Raw genomic sequence first — 23794 nt, 5'->3', positions numbered from 1 at the left:
TGGAGCTGACAAGGGGCAAGGTTGTAGTCACTGCTTGGTCACAGCCAGCTACCCAGAGGGACTGAGTAGTTGAACCTGTGGGCTCAGGACCATAGTCACCAGGGACATCAAGCTCAATTGGCATAACATATTACACAAAACATTGTTCTACCTCCTACTGTGGCGAGTAGTGATTGGGATCTTAAAAGTTTACAAGCTGCCATGTAGATGAAACGATGGGTCTCTCCTCATTGAGAGCAAAGAAGAATGAAGAAAACCAAAGATTCATGGAAATATTTAGTCCTAGTGACTGGTACACCATCCGATCTGCAGCCTATATGACTATGAGAGCAGAAGAACTAGATGGTGCCCGGCTACTACTGTCAACCACTTGGAAGAGGATCTATGTAGAAGATCCTGGATAGAGAGCGAAAACAATGTGGAACAAAACTCAAAATCATTCGGGGAAAAAAAAAGCAGGGGGTACCAGGTTTTCTGGTTTGATAGAGCCTGGTGGAACCACTGAGACTATGGCCCCTAGCTGCCCTTCAGGTCTGGAATTGAACCCATGCCTGTGGCTTCCAGACAAACAATAGACAGGCATATGAGTTGAACATTTACCTGAGGAAGATACACTTCTTGGAGAGAACAAGCATGAGAGAAAGAAGGGCTGTTTATGCACAGGGAGAGAGCTCAGGGGGCAGGAGTGCATGGATGGATGGACACAGGGAAGAGGTAACTGTCGGAAAGACGTATGAGGGGAGATATTGCATTGTGGCAAACTGGTCAGTGTCATGAGACAAAGTGTATGTGAACTGCTGTATGGAAACTGTGTTTGCTCTGTAAATTTTCATCCAAATCACAATTTAAAAAAAAGCCTCTTGTCTAAAGAACTGAATCTCAGTTACATATATGGGAGACCCACAAAGTTTATGAGAATGTTATATCAGCAAAAACACTATTAGCTTAGACTGAAAGTGACAGAGAAAGGATCAAATTATGACAACTCCCAAAATTCTATAGGCAAGAAAAAGGGTGATAGAACTATTCAGCTGCAGACATGTGCTACTGTATGAAAAGATTGGGTGATTCTAAGGGAGAAGCTGTACATACAGAGGGTGGAACCAAAGTCCCAGAGTGTGAAGCCTTGAGCCACAGAGGATTATCCCAAGGCCTTGAAGCTGAATGGAGTTTGCTCAATTGGATATCAAAATTACTTGGAACCAGTGACTCCTTTTTCCTTTTATTTCTCCCTTTTTGAGTCAGGATGTCTGTAACTGATATCCTATGCCTGTCCTATCATTTTATTTTGGGAGCCGATATCTTGTTTTCTAGTTTCACAGTTCCATAACTGGAAAGAAATTTTACCACAAGATATGGTATGATAGGATGTGTTCTACCTAGGACTCATCCATACCCAATTTAGATGGTTGAGATAATGAGATTTTGGATTTTTGAGCTTTAGATGAGATTTTGGATTTTAATTGATTCTTCAATGGGTTGAGACAGTTGTTACCTTTCGTGGGATGAATATCTTTTTAAAATAGGACCGAGAAGACTCTTTGGGGACAAAAAAAATAGACTGTAATAGGCTGAATAATGCCCCTCTCCCAAAGATTTTCATATCCTAATCCTGCGAGGCTGTGATTATATTACTTTACCTGAGAAAAAGTACTTTGTAGATATGAGTAAGTTAAGTATCTTGGAAAGGCAAGATTGCCCTGGATTATTTGAATGGGTCTGATGCAGTCACAAGGGTTCCTATAAGAGATAAGCAAGAGATCAGAGAAGAGAGATGTTGTTTTGCTGCTTGCTTTCATGTTGGGGGTAGAGGCCACAAATCAAGGAATTTAGGAGTCTTCTAGAAACCGGAAAATATATGTATATTAGTTTCCTAACACTACTGTAGAAAAATACCACACGTTGGGTGGCTTACAAGAACAGAATTTTTTTCTTTTATATTTCTCAAGGCTAGAGGTTTCTTGACTTTCCACTTCTGGTAGTTTCAGGCATTCCTCCTTGTCTTTCAGCTGTAGCATAAATTCACCATCACATGGCTCTCTTCTCTGTTTGTCTCTCTGTGTCTCTTCTCCTCTTTTATAAGGACAACAATCAGATTGGATTAAGACTCAACCTACTTTGATATGAACTCATATCAACTGGAAACATCTTCAGAGATAGGGATTTCCAAACCAAGTACAGGAAGTTAAGAATTCAACAATATTTCTTTGTGAGACACAATTAAATCCGTAACAACAAGGCTAACGGGTCTCCACCCTGAGGACCCATTTTAAAAAACTATGCCCCCCAGAACTGTTGGGTAATAAATTGTTTAAAACTGCTAAATTTGTGATGATTTGTTACAGTGGCAACAGAAAACTGATATAGGTAGTCTTAGGGTCAAGGGCTGTTGTATGAGAGATTATAGTTTATCTGATAATCACAAAACTAGAAACCTGGTCACCACTGCCCAAATAACTTAGTGAATTTTCCCTTATTTTATTTTATTTTTTGGTTATTTTATTGAGGTAAGTTTTACATACTTTGAATGACAGATCTTAAGTGAACAATTTGATAACTTTTGAGAAATGTAAATGTGTTAGTAAATGAAACACTAATCAATAAACAGAATATTTCCATCACCATTGAAAGTTTCCTTATACCACCTTCTAGCAATTCTCACCGCCACTGACAACCACTATTATCATTTCTATCACTGTGAATTCACTTTGCACATTATGTAATACAAACTCATTTAAGACTGCTTCTTTAACTTAATAACTCATGTTTGAGATTTATATGTTGCTGAATTTTACCACTATGTCTTGTTGATGGGCATTTGAGTCATATCCTTTTTGGGACTATGCAGAATGAAGCTGCATATGGAGAAATCAGAACACTTGTCCATTGCTAGTGGAAATATAAAATGGTATGCTGTTGTGGAAGCAGTTTAGTGGTGTTTTTAAAAAGTTAAACATAAAAATACTGTATGACTCAGCAATCACAATCGTAGGTGTATACCCAAAAGTAATTGGAGCACATTTTAAAAGTACTATTCATGCCATCTAAATAGTTGAAATTATTGGCATAAAGTTCTCCATAATGTTGCTTTATCAACTTTTTAAAAAACAATGTAAGATCTGTACTGCAATTCCCTATTTCATTCCTAATATTGGTAATTTATTCTCTCCTCTCCTTTTTCTCTTGACCTCAGTTGCTACTCAAAGCAGAAATAGAACATTGTCTTTGTAAATCAGATATCCCCCAAGGCTGTAGTCCTAAATCCTCGAGCCTAGTGAACATTTCCTCAAGGTGTTCAGTTATGGCTAAGAAGTTTTCATAATTTTGCCCCCTGTGTGTTCCACAACATCCTTGGATATATTTACAACAGCTACAAATACATGTATAGAAATATCCTCTTCTAAACCTATATATGGGAGCTCTGGTAGCATAGTGCCTAAGGCACTTGACTGCTAACCAGAAGGTTGGCGGTTCAAACCCACTAGCCACTCCTCGGAAGGAAGATGGGGCAATCTACTTCTGTAGTGATACTGCCTCAGAAACCCAAGGAGGGGTTGCTATGAGTTGGGTCTGACTCCACGGCACTTAACAACAACAAACCTGTATATACTCATGAGTGTAATCCTTTTTGCTTTTCACATCTGTTCACCTTGCATATATACCAGTGTATCTACTTGTAGGTGTTGCTTATTATTGCTTTCATTGCAGGACTGTGTATGTAATAATAGTTATCTTTGTTGTCCTTTAGTCATGTACTGCTCCCATTGGTCATGATGTGCTGTTTTCTCCTTTATTGTATATTGCCTTTTCCTTCATCCCCATTACTATATGTCTACTTTCCAGTTAGTGAGTAGTGAGTTAGTATATGTCTACTCTCCAGTTTAGCCTCCCTTTCTCTCTCATCCATGGTAACCATCAAAGAATGTTCCTTTTTGTGTGTAAACCTATTCTTTACTTTTTATAATATATCTGTCCTTTTGTGATTAACTTATTTCACTCAGCATGTTCTCCAGGTTCGTCTGTGTTATGAGGTATTAAGTATATTCTTCATTATTCTTTAATGTTGTGCTGTATTCCATTATGTGTATGTACCATAATTTGTTACCCATTCATCCATTGATGGACATTTCAGTTGTTTCCATCTTTTTCCTATTGTGAATAATGCTGTGATGAACATAGGTCTGCATTTATCTGTTCATATCATAGCTCTTATTTTTCTAGGCTACATACCTAGTAGTGGGATTGCTGAGTCATATGGTATTTCAATTTCCAACTTTCTAAGGAAGGTTCAAACCCACCAGCCACTCCTCGGAAGGAAGGTTGGGCAATCCTACTTCCATAGTGATACTGCCTCGGAAACCCAAGGAGGGGTCGCTATGAGTCGGGGCTGACTCGGCATATAACAACAACAACAACAAGGAAGTGTTACATCATTTTCCATAGTGGTTGTACGATTTTACATTCCCAGAAGCAGTATAAGAAAGCTTCAATCTCTCTGCACCCTCACCAGCATTTACTGTTTCCTAATTTTTTGAACTTTGCTGTTATTGTTTGGGTGAGATGGTATCTCATTGCTGCTTTGATTTGCATCTCTCTAGTGGCTAATGATTGTGAACATTTCTTCATATGTTTGTTAGCTGTCTGAATGTCTTCTTTGGTGAAGTGTCTGTTCTTGTCCTCTGCCTGTTTTTAAAGTGGATTTTTTTGTTATTGTTGAGGTGTTGACATTTTCTGTCAGTTTTGGAGATTAGTCCCTTATCTGATATATTATTGCATTCCCACCCCACCCCCAGTCTGTAGGTTCTCCTTTTACTCTTTGGAAAAGTCTTTTGTTAGGCTTAAGTGTTTAATTTGTAGTCCCAGTCATCTAGTTAATCTTCTGTTTCTGCATTTTTACTGCAGTTCATAACTTTTTACATAGGCATAAACAAGGCACTCAATTTTAAAATGCAAAAAAAAAAAAAAATCAGAATTGAAAAGCGTTTTGATAAGCACTTCTCTGTCATTAATACGTAGGTTTAATAAATCTTTGGATTTCATTGTGAGTGTTTTTGTTTTGTTTTAATCTTTATTGGTATGTCATTCTTCCTATTTGTACTTCTCAATTCATGAAAGAGATGTATCTTCTGGGGCCTTTCACAACAGGTGATGTGTATACAAGCAAAAATGGAGATCTGGGTAGGGCAGCTCCAAGTCTCCTGTATTCTCAGCACTGAGGGCTGTGTTCAGAGGTTCAGGTTATGAGATGTGCAGGCAAGGAAATAATGCTGTCCATTTACAGGGCTTTGGGAAAGGTTTCCCTTATCGCTCTTGGCTAGCTCTAGGCAAGCGACAGCTAACGAGAAGACAGAGAGCAAATCTAGACAGGAAGCTAGACCTTGAAGACATTCTTCCCCCTCTCCCTCATCCCACACCTCCACTGCCTAGGATTAAATAGGGGCTGGCTGATGAGTTTTGACATATGTTTAGTCAGATGCTTGTTATAAGCAATTGTTGTCCTGACTTTCTCAGTGGGTTTCTGCTGGTTCAGTAACTATCTAGTCATTTTCTCAACACCTTCTGTTACAGCTACACTTAGCTACTGATGATGACCTGTTGAAGCTGTAAATGAGTCAGTTTCCTTGATAACTTAAAGCATAATTAGGGATAGTTATATCGGATTTTGCCACTGATGGCTCAGTGGTAGAATTCTCACTTTCCATGCAGAAGATCCAGGATCAATTCCCAGCCAATGCAATTTATGAGCAATGCAACCACCCCACAGTGGAGGCTTGTGTGTTGTTATGATGCTGAACAGGTTTCAGTAGAACTTCTATACTAAGACATACTGGGAAGAAAGGCCTGGTTATCTGCTTCTGATGATCAAGTCAATGAAATCCCTGTGGATCACGATGGTCTGATCTGCAACTGATCGTGGGGATGTCACAGGACCGGACAACATTTTGTGCTGTTATACACTTAGTTGCCATGAGTTAGGGACCAACTCAATGGCAGCTAACAATAACAACAATTTATTTACCCTTTAAATTGTCTCCCAGACAATAACAACATTGGATTTACACTTTAAAATTTTCTCCCAGTCCTATGGCAAGTTCTGGCCAGCTTATGCTGGGATGGTTCTAGCAGCTATCTCCACCCTGACTTCAGTCCCCCCCCTTCCTTACAGGGACTCTGTTATAAGGCCATGCCCAACCTCAGAATTAGTACCATTTCTGTCACATTGCCTCTATCTGGAGAATAAAACAAGAAGGAGCATCGTATTTTGTCTTTCCATCTTTAAACTCCTCTGTCCCACATATTCTATGCTCATAGATGGTGGTTCACATATATAGTTTTAGTAAAAATAATAACCACATCGTAGAGACATAAGTGCTGTATTCATTTCCAATTGCTTCTGTGATAAGTTACTGCACACTTAGTGGCTTAAAACAACACAAATTTATTATCTTAAAGTTCCATAGATTAGAAGTTCACTGGGTTGTATTCCTTCCTGGAAGCTCTAGGGGAGAATCTATTTCCTTGCCTTTTCTAGCTTCTAGAAGTTACCTGCAATTCCTTGGCTCATAATCTCCTTCCTCCATCTTCAAAGCCAGTTAAATCCCTCTCACATCATCACTGTGACCTGCTCTTGTACTTTTTTCTACTTTTCAGGACACGTGATTATACTGAACCCCTTCCCACAGGCTATTCAGGATACTTTTCCCTATTTTAAGGTCTGCTGACTAACCACCTTAATTCTGTCTGCTACCTTAACTCCCTTGGACTATGTAAACTAGCATATTCACAGGTTCCAGGGATGAGGACACGGACATGTTTGAGGGACCAGTATTCTGCCTGTAGGTATCTACTTATACACAAGTGCTTCCACTACTTTATTCCTTTGAGTCTCTGAGTAATTTTACACATGGGGGACCTGAAATTTCAGGTATCCCACAGCAAGGAGGTGGTAAAACAAGGGCTTAATTTCAGGTTTCTGATTCTGTATCTGTGGCTCTTTCTACACTACTATGCCATCCCTCCCTCCACTGGAGGAAAAAAGTTGTGCTTGGCTTTCAAGTTCCTCTTTTACATGCTTTCCCTGCCTTATTTATAAACTGGTTCATTCCTCACTCCAGTCTTGAGGAGATCCCCACAAGCCTATGGATGCATCATACTCATTCCCAGCACTCCATCTTTGCTCTTGCTGTGTCTGCCCTCTCACCTCTTTCCCTACAATAGTGACCTTGCTCTCCTCTTCCATTTATCTAGATGCACTGGCTCCCTTTTCATATAGATTTATCTCAGGCTCCAAGCTCACCATGCAGTCTTGTTCACTCTCTATCAGAATTCTTGTTGAACTTGTAGTTAGTACTGTCCAGTTGATTATTCTCCAATTATTTCCTATATATTAGTTTTATCTACTGTCCTAGGCTGTCAGAGATGCAGGTTATTGAGGACATACTAAATGCTAAGCCCTCTTCTAAGAGTCACTCATTAATTCCTTATAGTAGCTCTGAGCTAGGCATTAATAGCCCACCTTATATGTTAGAAAACTGAAGCTCACAGAAATTACGTGAGAAATTCGAATTTCACAATTACCTAGTAGCAAAGGTAGTATGTGACCTGACTCACAGTGAAGTGTTCAGTAAACAGAAAATGTGGATTTGACCAGATACTCTGTGTTCTCAGCATGGGTATCTTGAGACTAGGTCTTTGTGTGTGTGTGTGTGTGCTTTGGGTGCAAATTTACAGAGCAGAATGTGTTTTACATTCAACAGTTTGTGTACATTTGGTTTCATGCCCTGATTACCATCTCCAACCCTAACACACTCTTCTCCCCTCCCTTTCCTGTGATCCCCTTCCCTGTACCCTTCTTAACTATGCACTCCTATCTGTCCAGCTTTTCCTCCATGTGAATGCTGAGGCCAAGTCTTTTGACATATTTTTCTCTCATTCTCTCAGAATAGTGTGCACAGACAGAAAGCACAAATGTGATTGAGTCATGTTTTTCTTTTGCTTTTCAGGGCCTCAAAACAGAGCATTGATAATGAAAGGAGGTACAACCTGGAAAATGACATTACTTTGGCCAAGGCACTTCATCAATACCTTCCATACCTGGGGGTCTTGTCCCAGGCCACGGCTTCAAACATATACCCTAGGATGAAGAATGACAAACCACCAATTAAGGTTGAAACTTGTACCTTAATTTTTATGATCTGATTTTTTTCTCTTCCTTGGCTCTGTAGTTTTCTCCATGGTACAGACACTTATGAATGTTTCATAAATCTTCAGCTCCTCTTGATTTGACTCCTTTATTGACTTTTAATGGCAGGAAAGTGAAGGGCTAGGCAGTGTGGAGAGAGATTCTCATGATGCCCCCTTTAGTGTTACACATACATCCAAGTCCAGCAATGTCGCTGAGCCTACGTACAGGTGGCCTACCTGCTGTAAAAGTTAAGCCAGTTAATTTTCCATGCCACCCTTGGGGCTAAAGGTCATTACAATGTCTTCAGGATTGTAACTCTAGAAAGCTCACTTTAAAAAATATAAGTATAACACCTGGGAGGAAAAACAGAATATCACTCTTTAAGGACCATGTATCACTGTCTGCAACTCAGATAGACAGGCCCTGAGGACATTTAGCAATGGGCACTCAGAATTGATGAGAGGGAGGAGGGCATGAGGACCCTGGCTTTGTCTGGAACTGGTAGCCATAGCATCACTAACTATCCCAGTTTTTCCAAAATTGTCCTCATTTACCAAACCCAGATCAGCATAAGGATTCTGTGTAAGCCTGAGTAGGAACAGAGAGTTTGGCTACCAAAAGATGAGATGGATGGACAAGAAAGACAGGTAGATACAGATACTGGAATATAAACTATTATATGCTTTTATCCAGAACTAGGCCCAACTGTTGTAGCCCTCAGTTTGAAAATCATTTTATACTAAGGCAAAAATCTGTCCAAGAGCCATTTTGGAATGTGAAGCTTATTCAAAAGAGCATTTTCAAGAAACAGGATTAGAAACATCCGTGAACTTTTAAAATGGAAAAGTCTGCATGCTTATCATGACAACTTGTTAAACAGGATCACCAGATTCTGACTTGCCTTGGAAAGGGAAGGAGATGGGTGCTAAAAGAATTATCTTCAGAGACTGAGGACCATTACACATTTTGAGGATAGATTTTGGGCAAACAATTGAAATCCAGATGATCCTGGGTATTTGACAGCTCTCCTTAACACTTTATTATTATTATTTGTGGCAAAGCACTAGTTGCCATCATTTAAATCTGACCTATTTTTTTTTCTCTCTGAATCAGAAGTCAAGCTTTTATAAGACTGATGGACAACTGGATGATTCTTTTATCTTTCTTTTAAACACCACCGGGGTTTCATCAGAAGATGGCTGTGGCCTCTGTGACAGCCCTTGGACATGTGTGGAAAGCAATTTGGGCTTTTTTTTTTTTACTGTAATCAAGACATTGAAATTATTTTATCAATTCTGGGCTGGTGTGTTGGGAAACATGCATATACCTAGGAAGATTAGGTCAAAATTTTTGAGAGGCTATACCACTGACCAGGTTTGATTTAGGATCTTAGTGAACTTTGAATTTGACACATCACAAGACAGAGGTACACATTTTTGTAGAAGGATGCTGCAAGCCCACAAATGAGGTCAAATTTGATGTGGGCTAGATGAAGAAGCTGGTTGTATACATTAAGAGAAAACACTAAAGAAAGACCAAGATCTGTTGTGCTAACTGTTCTCTGAAATACCTTGTAAAACCCTTCTTAACAGTCTTTAGACATCCAGTCTCATATTCGATTAGGAGGCATTTAATGATGATATTTTATCATAGGCAATAACATTGCCCCCATGCCACAGGAATAAAGAGTTTTAACACTGACCCAGGACAGTGTTAAGGCTAAGGCTACGTATGCTGTGTCCTAGAGCCCTAGGAGACCATTCTCAGGAGGCTGAATTCCATTGTTCCAGGTGAAGTTGGACATTTTCCCAAGTGGCATCAGTTCTGTATTTAGATTGTCCCCCAAGGAAGAAGCAGAAATGACATGACCCCCCTTGGAACATCTGCTGAATGGTCTGGATCATGAGAATTTGTTTGCCTGTTTTATGGAAGTCATCCCTAATGGTGGAGGGCAGGGGTCTTCAGTCCTCACAGAAATACACTAGTAACAGAGCACTACTGCCCTCTAAAGTAGACAATAGGAAAATGTATTAGTGATCCCAACACTGTACATTGCCAAACGTCCCCCCAACAACCAACCTAGACCATGTACCAGATTGCAAAATACATTTTAAAGCCTTTATATGAACCACTGACAAGCATCTAAACACAAGCCTTAACAATATTGGAAGCAGGTTCATGTAACATTATTTTTTGCTAATGTTAAAGTTAAATTTAAGGTTTTTCTGTTTTGCAATTTTTTTTCCCCCACAGATATTGACTTAAGTGTTTATTTTTGTTTTTTGAGCCAGGGACCAAGCTAGACACTGTGGGCAGTAAAGATGAATCACATATGGATTTTTTTCCTCAGGGAATCAGTGAGGTGTGCATATGGGAGGTGAGATAAGATGTGCCAGGCAGACTGTGGAACCAGTTCTGAGCCCTACTTCTTCACCTATTACTTCTGTGACTGCAGGGAAGTTGCTTAACCTCCCTGTCCTTCAGGTCCCTCAGCTGTAAAGTTGGGATGATAATTGTTGTTGTTATGTGCCATCGAGTCAAGCCCGACTCATAGCGACCCCTCCTTGGGTTTCCGAGGCAGTATCACTACGGAAGTAAGATTGCCCAACCTTCCTTCCGAGGAGTGGCTGGTGGATTTGAACTGCCAGCCGTCTGGTTAGCAGGCAAGTGTCTTAGCCATAATAGTCATGACTAATGAGAGTATTAAATTAGGAAAACACATGTAATATTCATACTGAAGTGTTTTAAAAATAGCAATTATTATATTATTATTGTTAATAGTATTGATAAAATAATATTTTGAAGATGAAACAAAAATTATGTCAAGAGTTTGAAAACCATTCAGTGGACATTTAGTAGAGTTCTCTGATTCTGCAAAGTAAAATCAGAGGAAAGCAACTGTACTTGCAAAACAAATTTAATCAATATAACCCAGTGCCTTAGAATACCAAGAAGCAGCAGGTTACTATTCTAACCATAATGCAACGGAATACAGATTTCATTTGTTTACTTCACAGCACAGTGGAAAACCAAGATCTCTCCCAATTCTCTTGAATATTGGTAATTTAAGTACATACAAATATAAAATCATCTTTTGTCTTCCTCCTTTGTCCCCTGTTGTGTCTTTATCAAAAGGGATATGAAGCTTCATGCTCAGTCTTCACTACTGCTGTGGGATTTCTGGGCTTCTGTAATGGAGATATCACATCATGTCCCTAGATGTTAGATGTGAATAATCAATAAACAGTAACCCGTGTGCAGTCCAGAGGTGGTTTTAGTAATAAAAGTGGGAAGACAAAGAGAGTCATTAAAAGTTCCAGAGACTCAGAAGAAGTTTGAATGAAAAGAAATCAGTTGAAATATCTCTTTGAAGCATGTGAACATGTTTTTCCTCTAACTTAATGGGGGATATTATACAAACGTAGGAGCTCTGGTAGCATAGTGGCAAAGACACTTGCCTGCTAACCAGACAGCTGGCGGTTCAAACCCACCAGCCACTCCTCGGAAGGAAGGTTGGGCAATCCTACTTCCGTAGTGATACTGCCTCGGAAACCCAAGGAGGGGTCGCTATGAGTCGGGGCCGACTCGACGGCACATAACAACAACAACAACAGACTTATGTCCAAAGTAGCCTCTTCATCTGCTACAGAGATAAAATAGAGAAGGGATGTACACACTCTGAGGAACAGTCAGCTTGCCCAGATAGGAACAATTAATAAAGCGTAAAGAACAAAAAGCCATTAGTTTTATATAATAGAATCCTCAGTTGTTCAGTTCTGATCCTAACATCATGCTTCTCTTTTAATTTTAGTTATTTTATTAACTTATCGAAACTACTAAAATGAATCACCACCTGTCTGTCAATTTGTCATGCTGTGATGGCTTGTGTATTGCTTGTGATGCTGGAAGCTATGCCACCAGAATTTCACATATGAGCAGGATCAACCAAGGTGAAGTTTCAGTGGAGCTTTCAGACTACGACAGACTAGGAGGAATGGCCTGGAGATCTGCTTCTGGAAATCAGTCAATGAAACCCTATGGATTACAGCAAAATATCATCCAATATAGTAGTGGAAGATGAGCCCCCTAGGTTGGAAGACACTCAAAATATTCAGTGACTACAACAATGGACTTGAGCATATCAGTGACTGTGAAGATGGTACAGGACTAGACAAGGTTGTGTTCTGTTGTACAATGGGTTGCCATAGTAGGAATTGACTAGGAGGCAACAACCACAACTAAAATGAAAGAGTCAAATATAGAGCAGAATTTGCTCACTGGACAAGGAGTGGCATGGAATTTACCAAATAGCCAAAGTGTGTATTAAAAGAGATCCCTTTTGACTCTTTGCCATACTCTCTGGCTATTGGCAACCCAATATGAGATAAAGCAAGCAGGTATGATATTTAGGTATTAAAAATAAACTGCAGCAAGTTGTAGAAATTTGTTAAAAGTGACAGTCTTTGGTAGAATGTTGAGAAATTCATGCTATGAGCCATCAGGAGATTTTTTGGATAATGCCAAGTGCTTATAGCAACTCTTGTGGGGAAGGCAAATAGATAGAAGGGCTGCTTCTTAAAATTGCTCTTAGGATATTCAGTATGCCCTAAGAACCTCTTGAAGTGGTTAAATAATTTTGCTAGATCCTTATGAGCTGGACACTTATGCCAAAGGGGAAGAGCAATGAAGCTGTTGCCTCATTACACTAATCAGTGGTATTTTGCAGAGTCTTTCTAGTCCTGATTTATACATATTGTGATTCTAATACCAGGGAATCTGAAAACTGGGTCCTAGGATTGCTCTCAAAGCAGCCTTCGCCATACTGGAAAGATAGTGTAACTTGATGTCTTTGCACTAGACCATTCTTTCCTTCAGAAGCTTATGATTTGGGATATTGTGAAAGTTAGGTTTTATGGTATATCACATTGTCTTTGGTACCCACTCTAAGGTCACTGATGGGAGTGGGAAAGGAATGGCATGCTATCATTTCCTGCATCCCTGCCTTCTCTCCATTTCAAGGCATAAAAATATGAAAAGGGAGACTGCCACTCGTTTTATCAAATATTCCATTCAGCAATCATATTCTACTTGTATTAAGTTTTGCTTCTGGAATCTTTAAAACTTCCACCCAGTAGGATGACCATACATCTTGATTTGTCCGGGACATTGCTGCTTTATGCCTATTGGCTCAGCATAAGTATTAATAACACATCCGTTCCCTTTCAAAAATGTCCCAGTTTGAATAATAAATTATATGGACATCCTTCCACTCAGCCATTTTAGCAGTGTGCATTTTAGCATTATTCAGAAAATGAGCACTTGGTGGCATTTTTGTCCTAAGTATTAGCGTTTTTCTTCTATGTTAAGATAGATGCCTTCTCTACATTAAAAAATGCATGAAAACCCAGAACTTATCATTTTCTCTGTTTAAATTAGGAGAAATCTCTTAGTCATTTCTCTAATGAACAAAGACTGAATAAAGTACAAGAAGTGCATATCAGATGTTACCAAAGCTACTGTGCAGACTTTAGTTGCCACATAAATATAGCCAGCTAGGGATTTAGGCAATGCTTTCTGATCCCCTCCTCTCTCAGCTGATGAAATATTTCAGTTAGAAATGTAGACTTTATACACAAAATTTTTCAAAGTGCAACCAATTTCCAATGAATTACTTTAGAAATCATCTTTTTCTATACATCTGTCATCAAAAACCAAACTCGTGCATACAGTTGCAAAAATATTCTGAATTTATTATCTTTAGAGGCTTTAATACTGATTACTTCATAGAAGCCATGGGGAATAAAATCACACTACCCTTTTAAATCAAATCAACTAACTCAAAGCTCTAACACACTAATTGAGCTCTTATTGATCACTAAATCAAAGTGATATTATATCTGCATTGTTAGTGGTAGTAACCAAGCCCGCCCTTTTTTTTAATAGACTACAGTACCATTAGTTCAAAGTCCTTTTAGTCATTATATACAATACTATAAATTCTCCTTTTACTCTATATTATTGAGGAGGTTTTCATCTAAAATCATCACTTGGCATACCATTAATTAACTGGTTTCTTTTTGAAACATTGTTTTAAACATTTTTTTAAGAACTAGAAACTGCTAGATGCTGGGATTAGAGAGGTGAAAGTCAATCACTGCCCTCTAGGATTTTATAGTCTTAGTGAGGAGTCACAAATAAATATACAAAAGATACAGTATGTTCTGTAATAAAAGAAAAGATAAAAAGTAAATGGAACATTCCAGAATGTGGGGGCTTCTATGGGCTTCTAAGAGAATGAAAGTTTTATTTACTTATTATTTATTGTGATTTGGCTGAAAGTTTACAGGGCAAATACACTTTCCATTCAACAGTTCATTCATACATATTTTGTTTCTTACCATTGATTGCAATTCCCATAATGTAACAATTCTCTTCCCACTTCCTCCCTGTGGTTACCTTTTCCCTGTGTACTTCTTTCTTATGCATTCCTGCCTTTTGAGTTACCTTCTTTTGTTATCTTTCTGATCTCCCATGGTTGATTTTTTTCTAAGGAATCTACCTACCTGATGTTATTCTTCATCTTGTAGGCCTGTATTGTGTGTCTGGAAGGCACAATAATGAGTTCAGTTCCAGGCCTGAAGGGTGACTAGAGGCCATAGTCTCAGAGGTTTCACCAATTTCTATCATGAGCCTGGTGTTTAGATTTTGAGTTATGTTCCCCATTTTTCTCCCACTCTATGCAGGATCTCCTATTTTTATCCCTTTCTGAGTGGTTGACAGTGGTAGGCAAGCACTACCTAGTTCTTCTGGTCTCTCCACTGGTCACTTACACTAATTTTTTCCATGCACCTTCATCCTTCTATGCTCTGGATGAGAAGAGAACAATTGTTGCATCTTAGATGGCCACTCACAAGATTTTAAGACCCCAGTTGCTACGTACCAAAATAGGATGTAGAACAATGTTTTGGGATAGTATGTTATGCTAGTTGAGTGTGATGTCCCCTGAGACCATGGTTCCAAGTCCCCGAGCCCAGTGACTCACTCTCACAAGGTGTTTGGCTGTGGCTGAGAAGTTATCATAACTTTGCCCACTGTTAGCTGTTATATATATGGACATTTTTGTAGCACATAAAATATGTATATAGAAATACATCTGCCAAACTTACATATGGTTACATATGGTCATAGTCCCTTTTGCCTATCCATACCTGATCATTTAGCCCATCTATGTGCGTATCCACCTATAGATTAATATTTGTTATTACTGATAATGCAGTATTGTGTATATAAACGTGTTTTACCTTCGTTGTCTGTATCTCTCGTGCACTTCTCTATTTCTTCCTTTTCCTTTTTCACTTGCTTTTGCTATACTGTCTTTCCCTTTACCCTAATAAATACTTGTCTCTTACCTATCTAGCGATTTTTCCTCCCCTCCACTCCCATCCTAAAAAGAAAGTTTCCTTCCATGTATAAACTTTTCCTCAACTTTTTATAATAGTAGATTCCTACAATATTTATCTTTCTGACTTATTTCATTCAGCATAATGTTCTTCAAGTTCATCCATTTTAAGATGTTTTATGGATTCTTCATTATTTTTTAGTGTTGCATAGTATTCCATTGTGTGTATGTACCATAGTTTGGTTATTCATCTCTTGATGGACACATTCCATCTCTTTGCTATTGTGAACAGTGCTGCAATTAATGTGGGTGTGCATGTATCTATTCAGGTCCTGGTTCTTACTTCTTCAGGATTGTTGGATCAAATGATATTTCTGTTTCCAGATTTTCAAGGAAGTGCCATACCGATTTCCACAGTGGTTACACCATTTTACTGTCCCACTGACAGTGTGTGAGAGTCCCAATGTCTCTACATCCTTGCCAGCATTTATTTTCTCTTATTGAACTTTGCTATTCTTGCTGAGATGAGATGTTATCTCATTGTTATTTTGATTTGCTTCTCTCTAATGGCTGGTGATCAGGAGCATTTCTTCTTGTTCTTTTGGCTGACTGAATATCTTTTTTAGTGATGTGTCTGTTCAGGTCTACTGCCTATTTTTTAGTTGGATTATTTGTCTTTTAGATGTTGAGGTGTGGGAGTTTTCCATAAATTTTAGAGATAAGTCCTTTGTCAGATTTGCTGAATATTTTTTCCCTGTCTGTTTTTGCAAGTCTCTTTTTACTCTTTTGGAGAAGTCTTTGGATATGCTTAAGAATTTAATTTTTCAAAATTCCTAGTCATTTAGTTTATATTCTGCTGTTTGTACATTTTCACTTATATTCAATAATCTATCAATGCCATATATTAAGGCCTCTAAGTTTGCCCCTATTTTTTCTTTGATGAACTTCATACTTTCAGGTTTTACAGTTAAGTCTTTGGTCCATCTGGAATTAGTTTTTGTGTATCATGTGAGCTATAGATCTTGTTTCATTTTTATGCAAATTGAGATCCAGTTTTGCCAGCACCATTTGTTAAAGACACTGTCCCTTCCTCATTCAATGGATCTCAGCCCTTTGTCAAAGATCAGCTGTCCACAGGTGGATGAATCTATTTTTGGCTTCTCAATTCTGATCCACTGTTCTATGTGTCTGTAATTGTACCCATACAAGGCTGTTTTGACTACTGTGACTCTAAGTAGATTTTGAGATGGGAGAGTGTAAGACCTCCTACTTTATTCTTCTTCAGTAGTGCTTTGCTTATCCAAGATCTTTTTTCCTTCCATATAAAATTAGCGATTGGCTTTTCCATGACCTGAAAGAATGCTGATAGAATCTGGATTGAGATTGCATTGAATGTATAGATTGTTTTGGGTAGTGCTGACATTTTCACAATGTTCAATCTTCCTAAATGAGCATGGTATGTTCTTCCATTTATGTAGATCCAGTGAGCAGCATGGACTGGTTTTGCCTATTTTGAATCAGACAATCATATGGTCTACTATGCTGGGAATGGCAAATTGAAGAGGAATGGTGTGGCATTTATTGTCACAAAGAATGTTTCAAGATATATCCTAAAGTACAATGTCAGTGATAGGATAATATCCATATGCTTACAAGGAAAGCCAATTAATACTACTGTTACTCAAATTTATGTACCAACCATGTGAAATTGACCAAACATACAATCGAGATGTGTTGATTATCACTGGTGACTGGAATGCAAAAGTTGGAAATAAAGAAGAATCAGTGGTAATTGGAAAATATGGTCTTGGTGATAGAAATAATGCTGGAGATCACATGATAGAATTTTGCAAAACCAATGACTTATTCATTGGAAATACCTTTTTTCAACAACCTAAGTGGTGGCTGTACATGTGGACTTCGCCAGATGAAATACACAAGGATTAGATCGACTACATCTGTGGAAAGAGGTGATGGAGAAGCTCAATATCTTCGGCCAGAAGAAGGCCAGGAGCTGACTGTGGAACTGACCATCAACTGCTCAAATGCAAGTTCAAGTTGGAGCTGAAGACAATTAAAAGAAGTCCACAAGAGCCAAAATATGACCTTGATTATATCCCACCTGAATTTAGAGACCATCTAAAGAACAGATATGACGCATCGAATACCAATTACTGAAAATGTGAGGAATTGTGGGATGACATCAAGAATATCATCCATGAAGAAAGCAACAGGTCATTTAAAAGACAGTAAAGGAAGAAAAGACAAAAATAGGTGTCAGAAGAGACTAAAATTTGTCCTTGAATGGAGAGTAGCTAAAGCAAATGGAAGAAATGATAAAATAGCTGAACAGATTTCAAAGAACAGCTCAAGAAGACAAAGTCAATTATTATAATGAAATGTTCAAAGACTTGGAGTTAGAAAACCAAAAGGGAAGAATATGGTTGGCATATTTCAAGAAGAAAGAACTGAAGAAAAAAGTCAAGCATCAAGTTGCAATATAGAAAGATTCTATGGGCAAAATATTGAATGATGCAAGAAACATCAAAAGAAGATGGAAGGAATACACAGAGTCACTGTACCAAAAAGAATTGGTTGATGTTCATCCATTTCAGGAGGTGGCGTATGATCAAGAACCAATGGTACTGAAGAAAGAAGTTGAAGCTGCACTGAAGGAATTGGTAAAAAAACAAGGCTTCAAGAATTGATGGGATACCCATTCCCATTGTTGAGATGTTTCAACAGATGGATTCTACACTGGAGGTACTTACTCATCTATGCCAAGTAATCTGGAAGACAGTTACCTGGCCAACCGATTGGAAGAGATCCATATTTGTGCACATTCCAAAGAAAGGTGGAAATTATCAAACAATATCATTAATGTCATATGCAAGTAAAATTTTACTGAAGATAATTCAAAAATGGTTGCAGCAATATATTGACAAGGAATGTCCAGAAGTTCAAGCTGGATTCAGAAGAGGACATGGAATGAAGGATATCATAGCTGATGTCAGATGGATCTTGGCTGAAAGCAAAGAATAACAGAAAGATGATTATTTGTGTTTTATTGGTTATGCAGAGGCATTCAACTATGTGGATCATAACAAATTATGGATAACATTGAGAAATTAAAATTCCAGAACACTTGACTGTGCTCATGAGGAACCTGCACATAGACCAGGAGGCTGTCATTTGAATAGAACAAGGGAATACTGCACAGTTTAAGATCAGGAAGGGAGTGCATGAGGGTTGTATCCCTTCACCATACTTATTCAATCTGTATACTGAGCAGATAGTCCCAGAAGCTGGACTATATGAAGAAGAATGTGGCTTCAGGATTGGAGGAAGAGTCATTAACAACCTATGATATACAGATGGCACAATCTTGCTTGTTGAAAGTGAAGATGACTTGAAGCACTTGCTGATGAAGATTGAAGAATATAGTCTGCAGTATGGATTACACCTCAACATAAAGAAAACAAAAATTTTCACAACTGGACCAATAAGCAGCATCACAATAAATGCAGAAAAGATTGAAGTTGAAGTAATAAGAAAAAGATTTCTTACCTGGTTCCACGGTCAGCACCAATGGAAGCAACAGTCAAGACATCAGACAATGTATTGCATTGAACAAATTGGCTGGAAAAGACCTCTTTAAAGTGCTGAAGAGCAAAGATGTCTCTTTGAAGACTAAGGTACACCTAACCCAAGCCAATGTGTTTTCTATCATCTCGTATGTATGTGAAAGCTGAACAATGAATAAGTAAGACCAAAGAAGAGCTGATGCTTTTGAGTTTTGGTTTTGGTGAAAAATAACTGTTAAGTACCATGGACTGCTGGAAGAACAAACAAATCTTTCCTGGAAGAAGTGCAGCTGAATGCTCCTTGGAAGCAAGAATGGCAGACTTCATCTCACTTACTTTGGTCATGTTGTCAGAAGGGATCCTTCCTTGGAGAAGGATATCATGCTTGGTGTTCTGATTACTTAGTGCTGCTCTGACAAGAATATACCACAAATGGGATGGCTTGAACAAACGAGTTTATTCTCTTACAGTTTGTGGCTTTAAGTCCAAGTTCAAAGTGCCAGGCTCTAGGGTCTGGGTGAAAGCCCCTCTAGCCCACTGAAGCTAGAGGCATTTCTTCACTCAGACAGCTGCTGGCTGCTGACGCTGAAAAGCCCAAGGTTGACAAGTAAAAAGGCATGGTACTGATGTTACCAAACCACACAGCAGGCCATTAATTCAAGTTCATTTTAAGTCCCAAGGTTGACAGAGCATGGCTGGCTGCTGAACAACAGACACAGCTACATGCAGGGTCCAAGAGTGCCATAAGCTACAGACCATTCCCAAAGCTGCTGCTTTTATATGGGGAGCAGACCACATACCCAAAGCAGCTACTCAGCTGCCTGTGGTAGATCCCACCATGGAGTTGATTGCCAGTCTCATCATGGGGAATAGCTACCACCAGCTGCCCAGTCACTCAACCAGGCTCAGCCAAGCTGACAGAAAAACATAACCACCATACTTGGTAAAGTGGAGGATCAGTGAAAAGGGAGAAGGCCCTCAATGAAATGGATTGACTCAGTGGCTGCCGTGATGGGCTCAAGACTAGCAAGGATTGTGAGGCTGCTGCAGGAGAGGGCAGTGTATCATTCTGTTTTCCACAGGGTGGCTATGAGCTAGAGCCGACTCAACAGCACCTGACAACACAAGGCTGAAGGACACAGCTGCTGGAAAGGCTCAAATGCAAACCAGAAAGAGAGCATGATGAAGTGAATGTGACAAAGGAAAACAAAAAGTGGTGGTGGCAGTGTAGAGGTTAGGGTGGAGATGAGAAGCAACCATGTTTACTTCATGTTGTCATTTGTCTGTTTAGAGTAGTTCCAAACTAGTATAATGTGGTATCATTCGAAGATAGCTATAATTCAACATCTATACCTCGTATTTCCAACAACTTTCTACAAAATTCCTTGAACCTGTAACTTCGAACTTAACACCTTTTTAACTAATGTTGTAGGTTTTGTGAACTCTGTAAAAACTGCTAGGGGAATGATTTTTTTTTTTTTTTTTTTTTTAAAGTTCAATATCTCTGCTGCAAGGAAAGCACAGTATAAAGCAGCGTGAGGTTTCTCTGCTTCATTGAATTCATAAAAGTGCTCTTTTTCTTGGCAGCAGCACTAGGAGTAAGGGGGACTCCTGCACCCTACACATGGACAGGCCACTTACAGTGTGGACACTATTAAGCACTGACAACCTTCCACCATGTTGAGGTAGAGAGAGACAAGGAGAGGGGTAGGGAAAGGGACAGAGGGTGGGGGCGGGGGGTGACACTAAACAAGTTCCCAGAATCTCCTGACTGCCTGAGCACAGAAAGGCAACCCAACTCTGCCTTAATGAACTGGAAGTTGGGGTTCCTGAGACTCCCCTCTATTCTCCCAAATTTGGTGGCACCCAGTGACATTGCTGGTGCTGACTCACTAGAAAGCCATTCTGAAGCCCACCCTGCTATCACATGCTTTGTCATGCTGGCAGCCAGCTTATCTCAGTCAAAGTGTGCTTGTCAATGCTGCCTTCAGGCTTTGAGACAAATGGGAAAAAACATTTTGTTATTTGGTCAAAAGATGAGCCTTTTTGGGTTTCCTAATTTCTTCCTAATGTCTGTTGAGCTTTAGTGACCAGTGCTGAGACAAAAGTCTTACCTGTTCAGTGTTTTTGGTTTTTTGGTTTGGTTCAGTGTTTACTGGTATATGGGAATCAGAGGAACTCCAGCCTTTCCATCAGCCTGAATTTATAATTATGTGACCTGGATCTGGGTTAAAGGAAGGATGTTTGTCAAAGGAAGGATGCCTGCCATTTTGCTCTGGTACTTGGGCCTGGTGAAGCTGGGAGCAAGGGGAGCCACTTTTATGACTCTGGCTGTTTGGCCAGGAGGAGATACAATACAGGGTATATGCACATGAGCTAGAAGGGATAAAAAAAAAGGGGGGGCTCTAGGAAGCTGCTTTGATTTCCCCAAGCTATATAAACACTTCCTTCTAAACCTCTTACCACTTTCCTGAACCTTTCTAATAGTATACATTCAATTACAGTATTAATATCCATGACTGAACTCCCATTTCTTTCTGCAAGCTGTAGAGGATAGGACCATGTTTGAGTCATTCTTCTCCTGTAGAAAGTAGCCCAGAGTGGGGCACACAGCAGCAGTAGCCACTGTAATGATGGTAATGTTGATGAAGATGATGATGGTGATGGTGAGGATGATAGTAACCACCATTTATCAAGTACCTCCTCTGTGTCATGTGCTGAGCTAAGCACCTTTACCTGTATTCTTCCTAATCTTCACAAGTGCTTTAAGGAAAGAAAATTTATTTTCTCAGCCTTACAGTTGGTAAAAGTGAAGCTCAGAGAGGTGAGATAGTTTGTTCAACATCACACAGGTCACATAGAGTTGTGCTGACAGCGATTGGTCCAGCTTGGACCAGCCTACAAAACAGCCTTCTTTCCCCTTGGTTTCATCCAGAAAACACTTGTGGGATGTATGGTGTTCTGGTAACCTGGTGCCACGCTGACAGAAATATACTACAAATGGGATGGCCTTCACAAACAGGAGGTTATTCTCTTACAGTTTGGAGAGTTTAAGTCCAAGTTCAAAGTGCCAGGCTCTAGGCGCTGAGTGAAAGCCCCTCAGCCTTGGGGTCCAGCTTTGCTTCCTGCTCCTGGCCCACTGGAGCTAGAGGCGTTTCTTCATTCAGACAGCTGCTGGCTGCTGAGGCTGACAAGCCCAAGGTTGACAAGTAAAAAAGCATAGTCTGGATGTTACCAAACCACACAGCAGGCCATTAATTTAAGTCCATTTAAGTCCCAAGGCATGGCAGGCTGCTGAACAATGACACAGCTACATGCAGGGTTCAAGCGTGCCATAAGCTAGAGACTATCCCCAAGGCTTCTCCTTATATACAGGAAGCAACCACATCCCAAAGGCAGCTACACAGCTGCTTGTGGTAGATCTCACCATGGAGCTGATTGCCAGTCTCATCATGGAGAATAACTACCACCAGCTGTCCAGCCACTCAACCAGGCCCAGCCAAGTTGACATACAAATTTAACTACCACAATTCTACCCCTTGTTAACTTGGCACCTGTACAGATCTTCATTGGGTGGCATCTGTACAGATATCCTTCACTGGGTGGCTCCAACCCCCTAGTTCCTGAGTGGCAACCTCACCCCCTTGGCCTGGTGGGCCCCATTCCTCTACTTCTTGGGCATGACAGCCCTGCCCCCTCACTTTTGGGCAGCAGCTATGGCTCCATCCCACTGGCCCACATGAATGAGCAGCCCCACACTACAGAACAAAGTTGGTGATGGTCTAACTTTTTGAAACCCAAGGGGCTATGGTGGTTCCACCCCCAAAGGCCACGGTCCTACCCTTTGAGGCTGAGACAGCTCTGCTTCCCATTTCCTTAGTCTCTCTGTTTCTGCCGATTAATGCCTGAGGGCAACCCACTCCACAGAAATCTTTCTGCTCCAAGGATACTTAGCTTTCTTGCTCTCTGGGCCGGCCAACCTCCTACTCCATTTTATGCCAGTCTCTTCACCAATTAATGCCTGAAGGCAACCCACTCTACCAGGAAACTGCCTACCCAGTGGCACCTGGCTATGTCCTCTGTGGGCTGGTAAGCCTGTTGCTATTTAATGCCGGTCTCTGGGCTCTGCTACTGCTGTCTTTCATGCTGGTCTCTCTGCCAGTATCTCTCTGCCAGTCTCGTGGCTCTGCTGTATGCTGGGGTCTCTCTGCCAGGGTCTCGAGTCAAGGGCGTACTCCATTCCTGTTTCCACATTTTCGGTATCGGTCAGAGTGACACCCTACTCCCAGTATCATATTCTGTTCTGGTTACCTGGTGACGCCCTGACAGGAATATACCACAAATGGGATGGCCTTAACATACAGGAGTTTATTCTCTTACAGTTTGGAGGCTTTAAGTCCAAGTTCACAGTGCCAGGTTCTAGGGGCTGGGTGAAAGCTCCTCAACCTTGGGGTCCAGCTCTGCCTCCTGCTCCCAGCCCACTGGAGCTAGAGGCATATATTCACTCAGACAGCTGCTGACTGCTGAGGTGAACAAGTCCAAGGTCATCAAATAAAATGGCACAGTCTTGATGTAACCAAACCACATGGCAGGCCATTAATTCAAGCAGAGCATGGCAGGCTGCTG

General features: G+C 40.0%; 1 protein-coding gene across 1 annotated transcript in view; it reads left to right on the top strand.

Moving 5' to 3' along the window:
- The window catches only part of PTPRN2 (protein tyrosine phosphatase receptor type N2), a 1483255-nt gene that overhangs the window by 238039 nt on the left and 1221422 nt on the right, over positions 1 to 23794 (top strand). The window contains exon 4 of the mRNA XM_007952571.1: positions 8004 to 8166. Within this exon, the coding sequence (XP_007950762.1) occupies positions 8004 to 8166 (163 nt within the window). The remainder of the gene's footprint in view (positions 1 to 8003; positions 8167 to 23794) is intronic.

Source organism: Orycteropus afer, unplaced genomic scaffold (genome assembly GCF_000298275.1).
Source record: "Orycteropus afer afer isolate SDZICR_OR568_19922 unplaced genomic scaffold, OryAfe1.0 scaffold00347, whole genome shotgun sequence".
NCBI classification, from domain to species: Eukaryota; Metazoa; Chordata; class Mammalia; order Tubulidentata; family Orycteropodidae; genus Orycteropus; species Orycteropus afer.
This window is presented reverse-complemented; position numbering and strand designations above follow the sequence as displayed.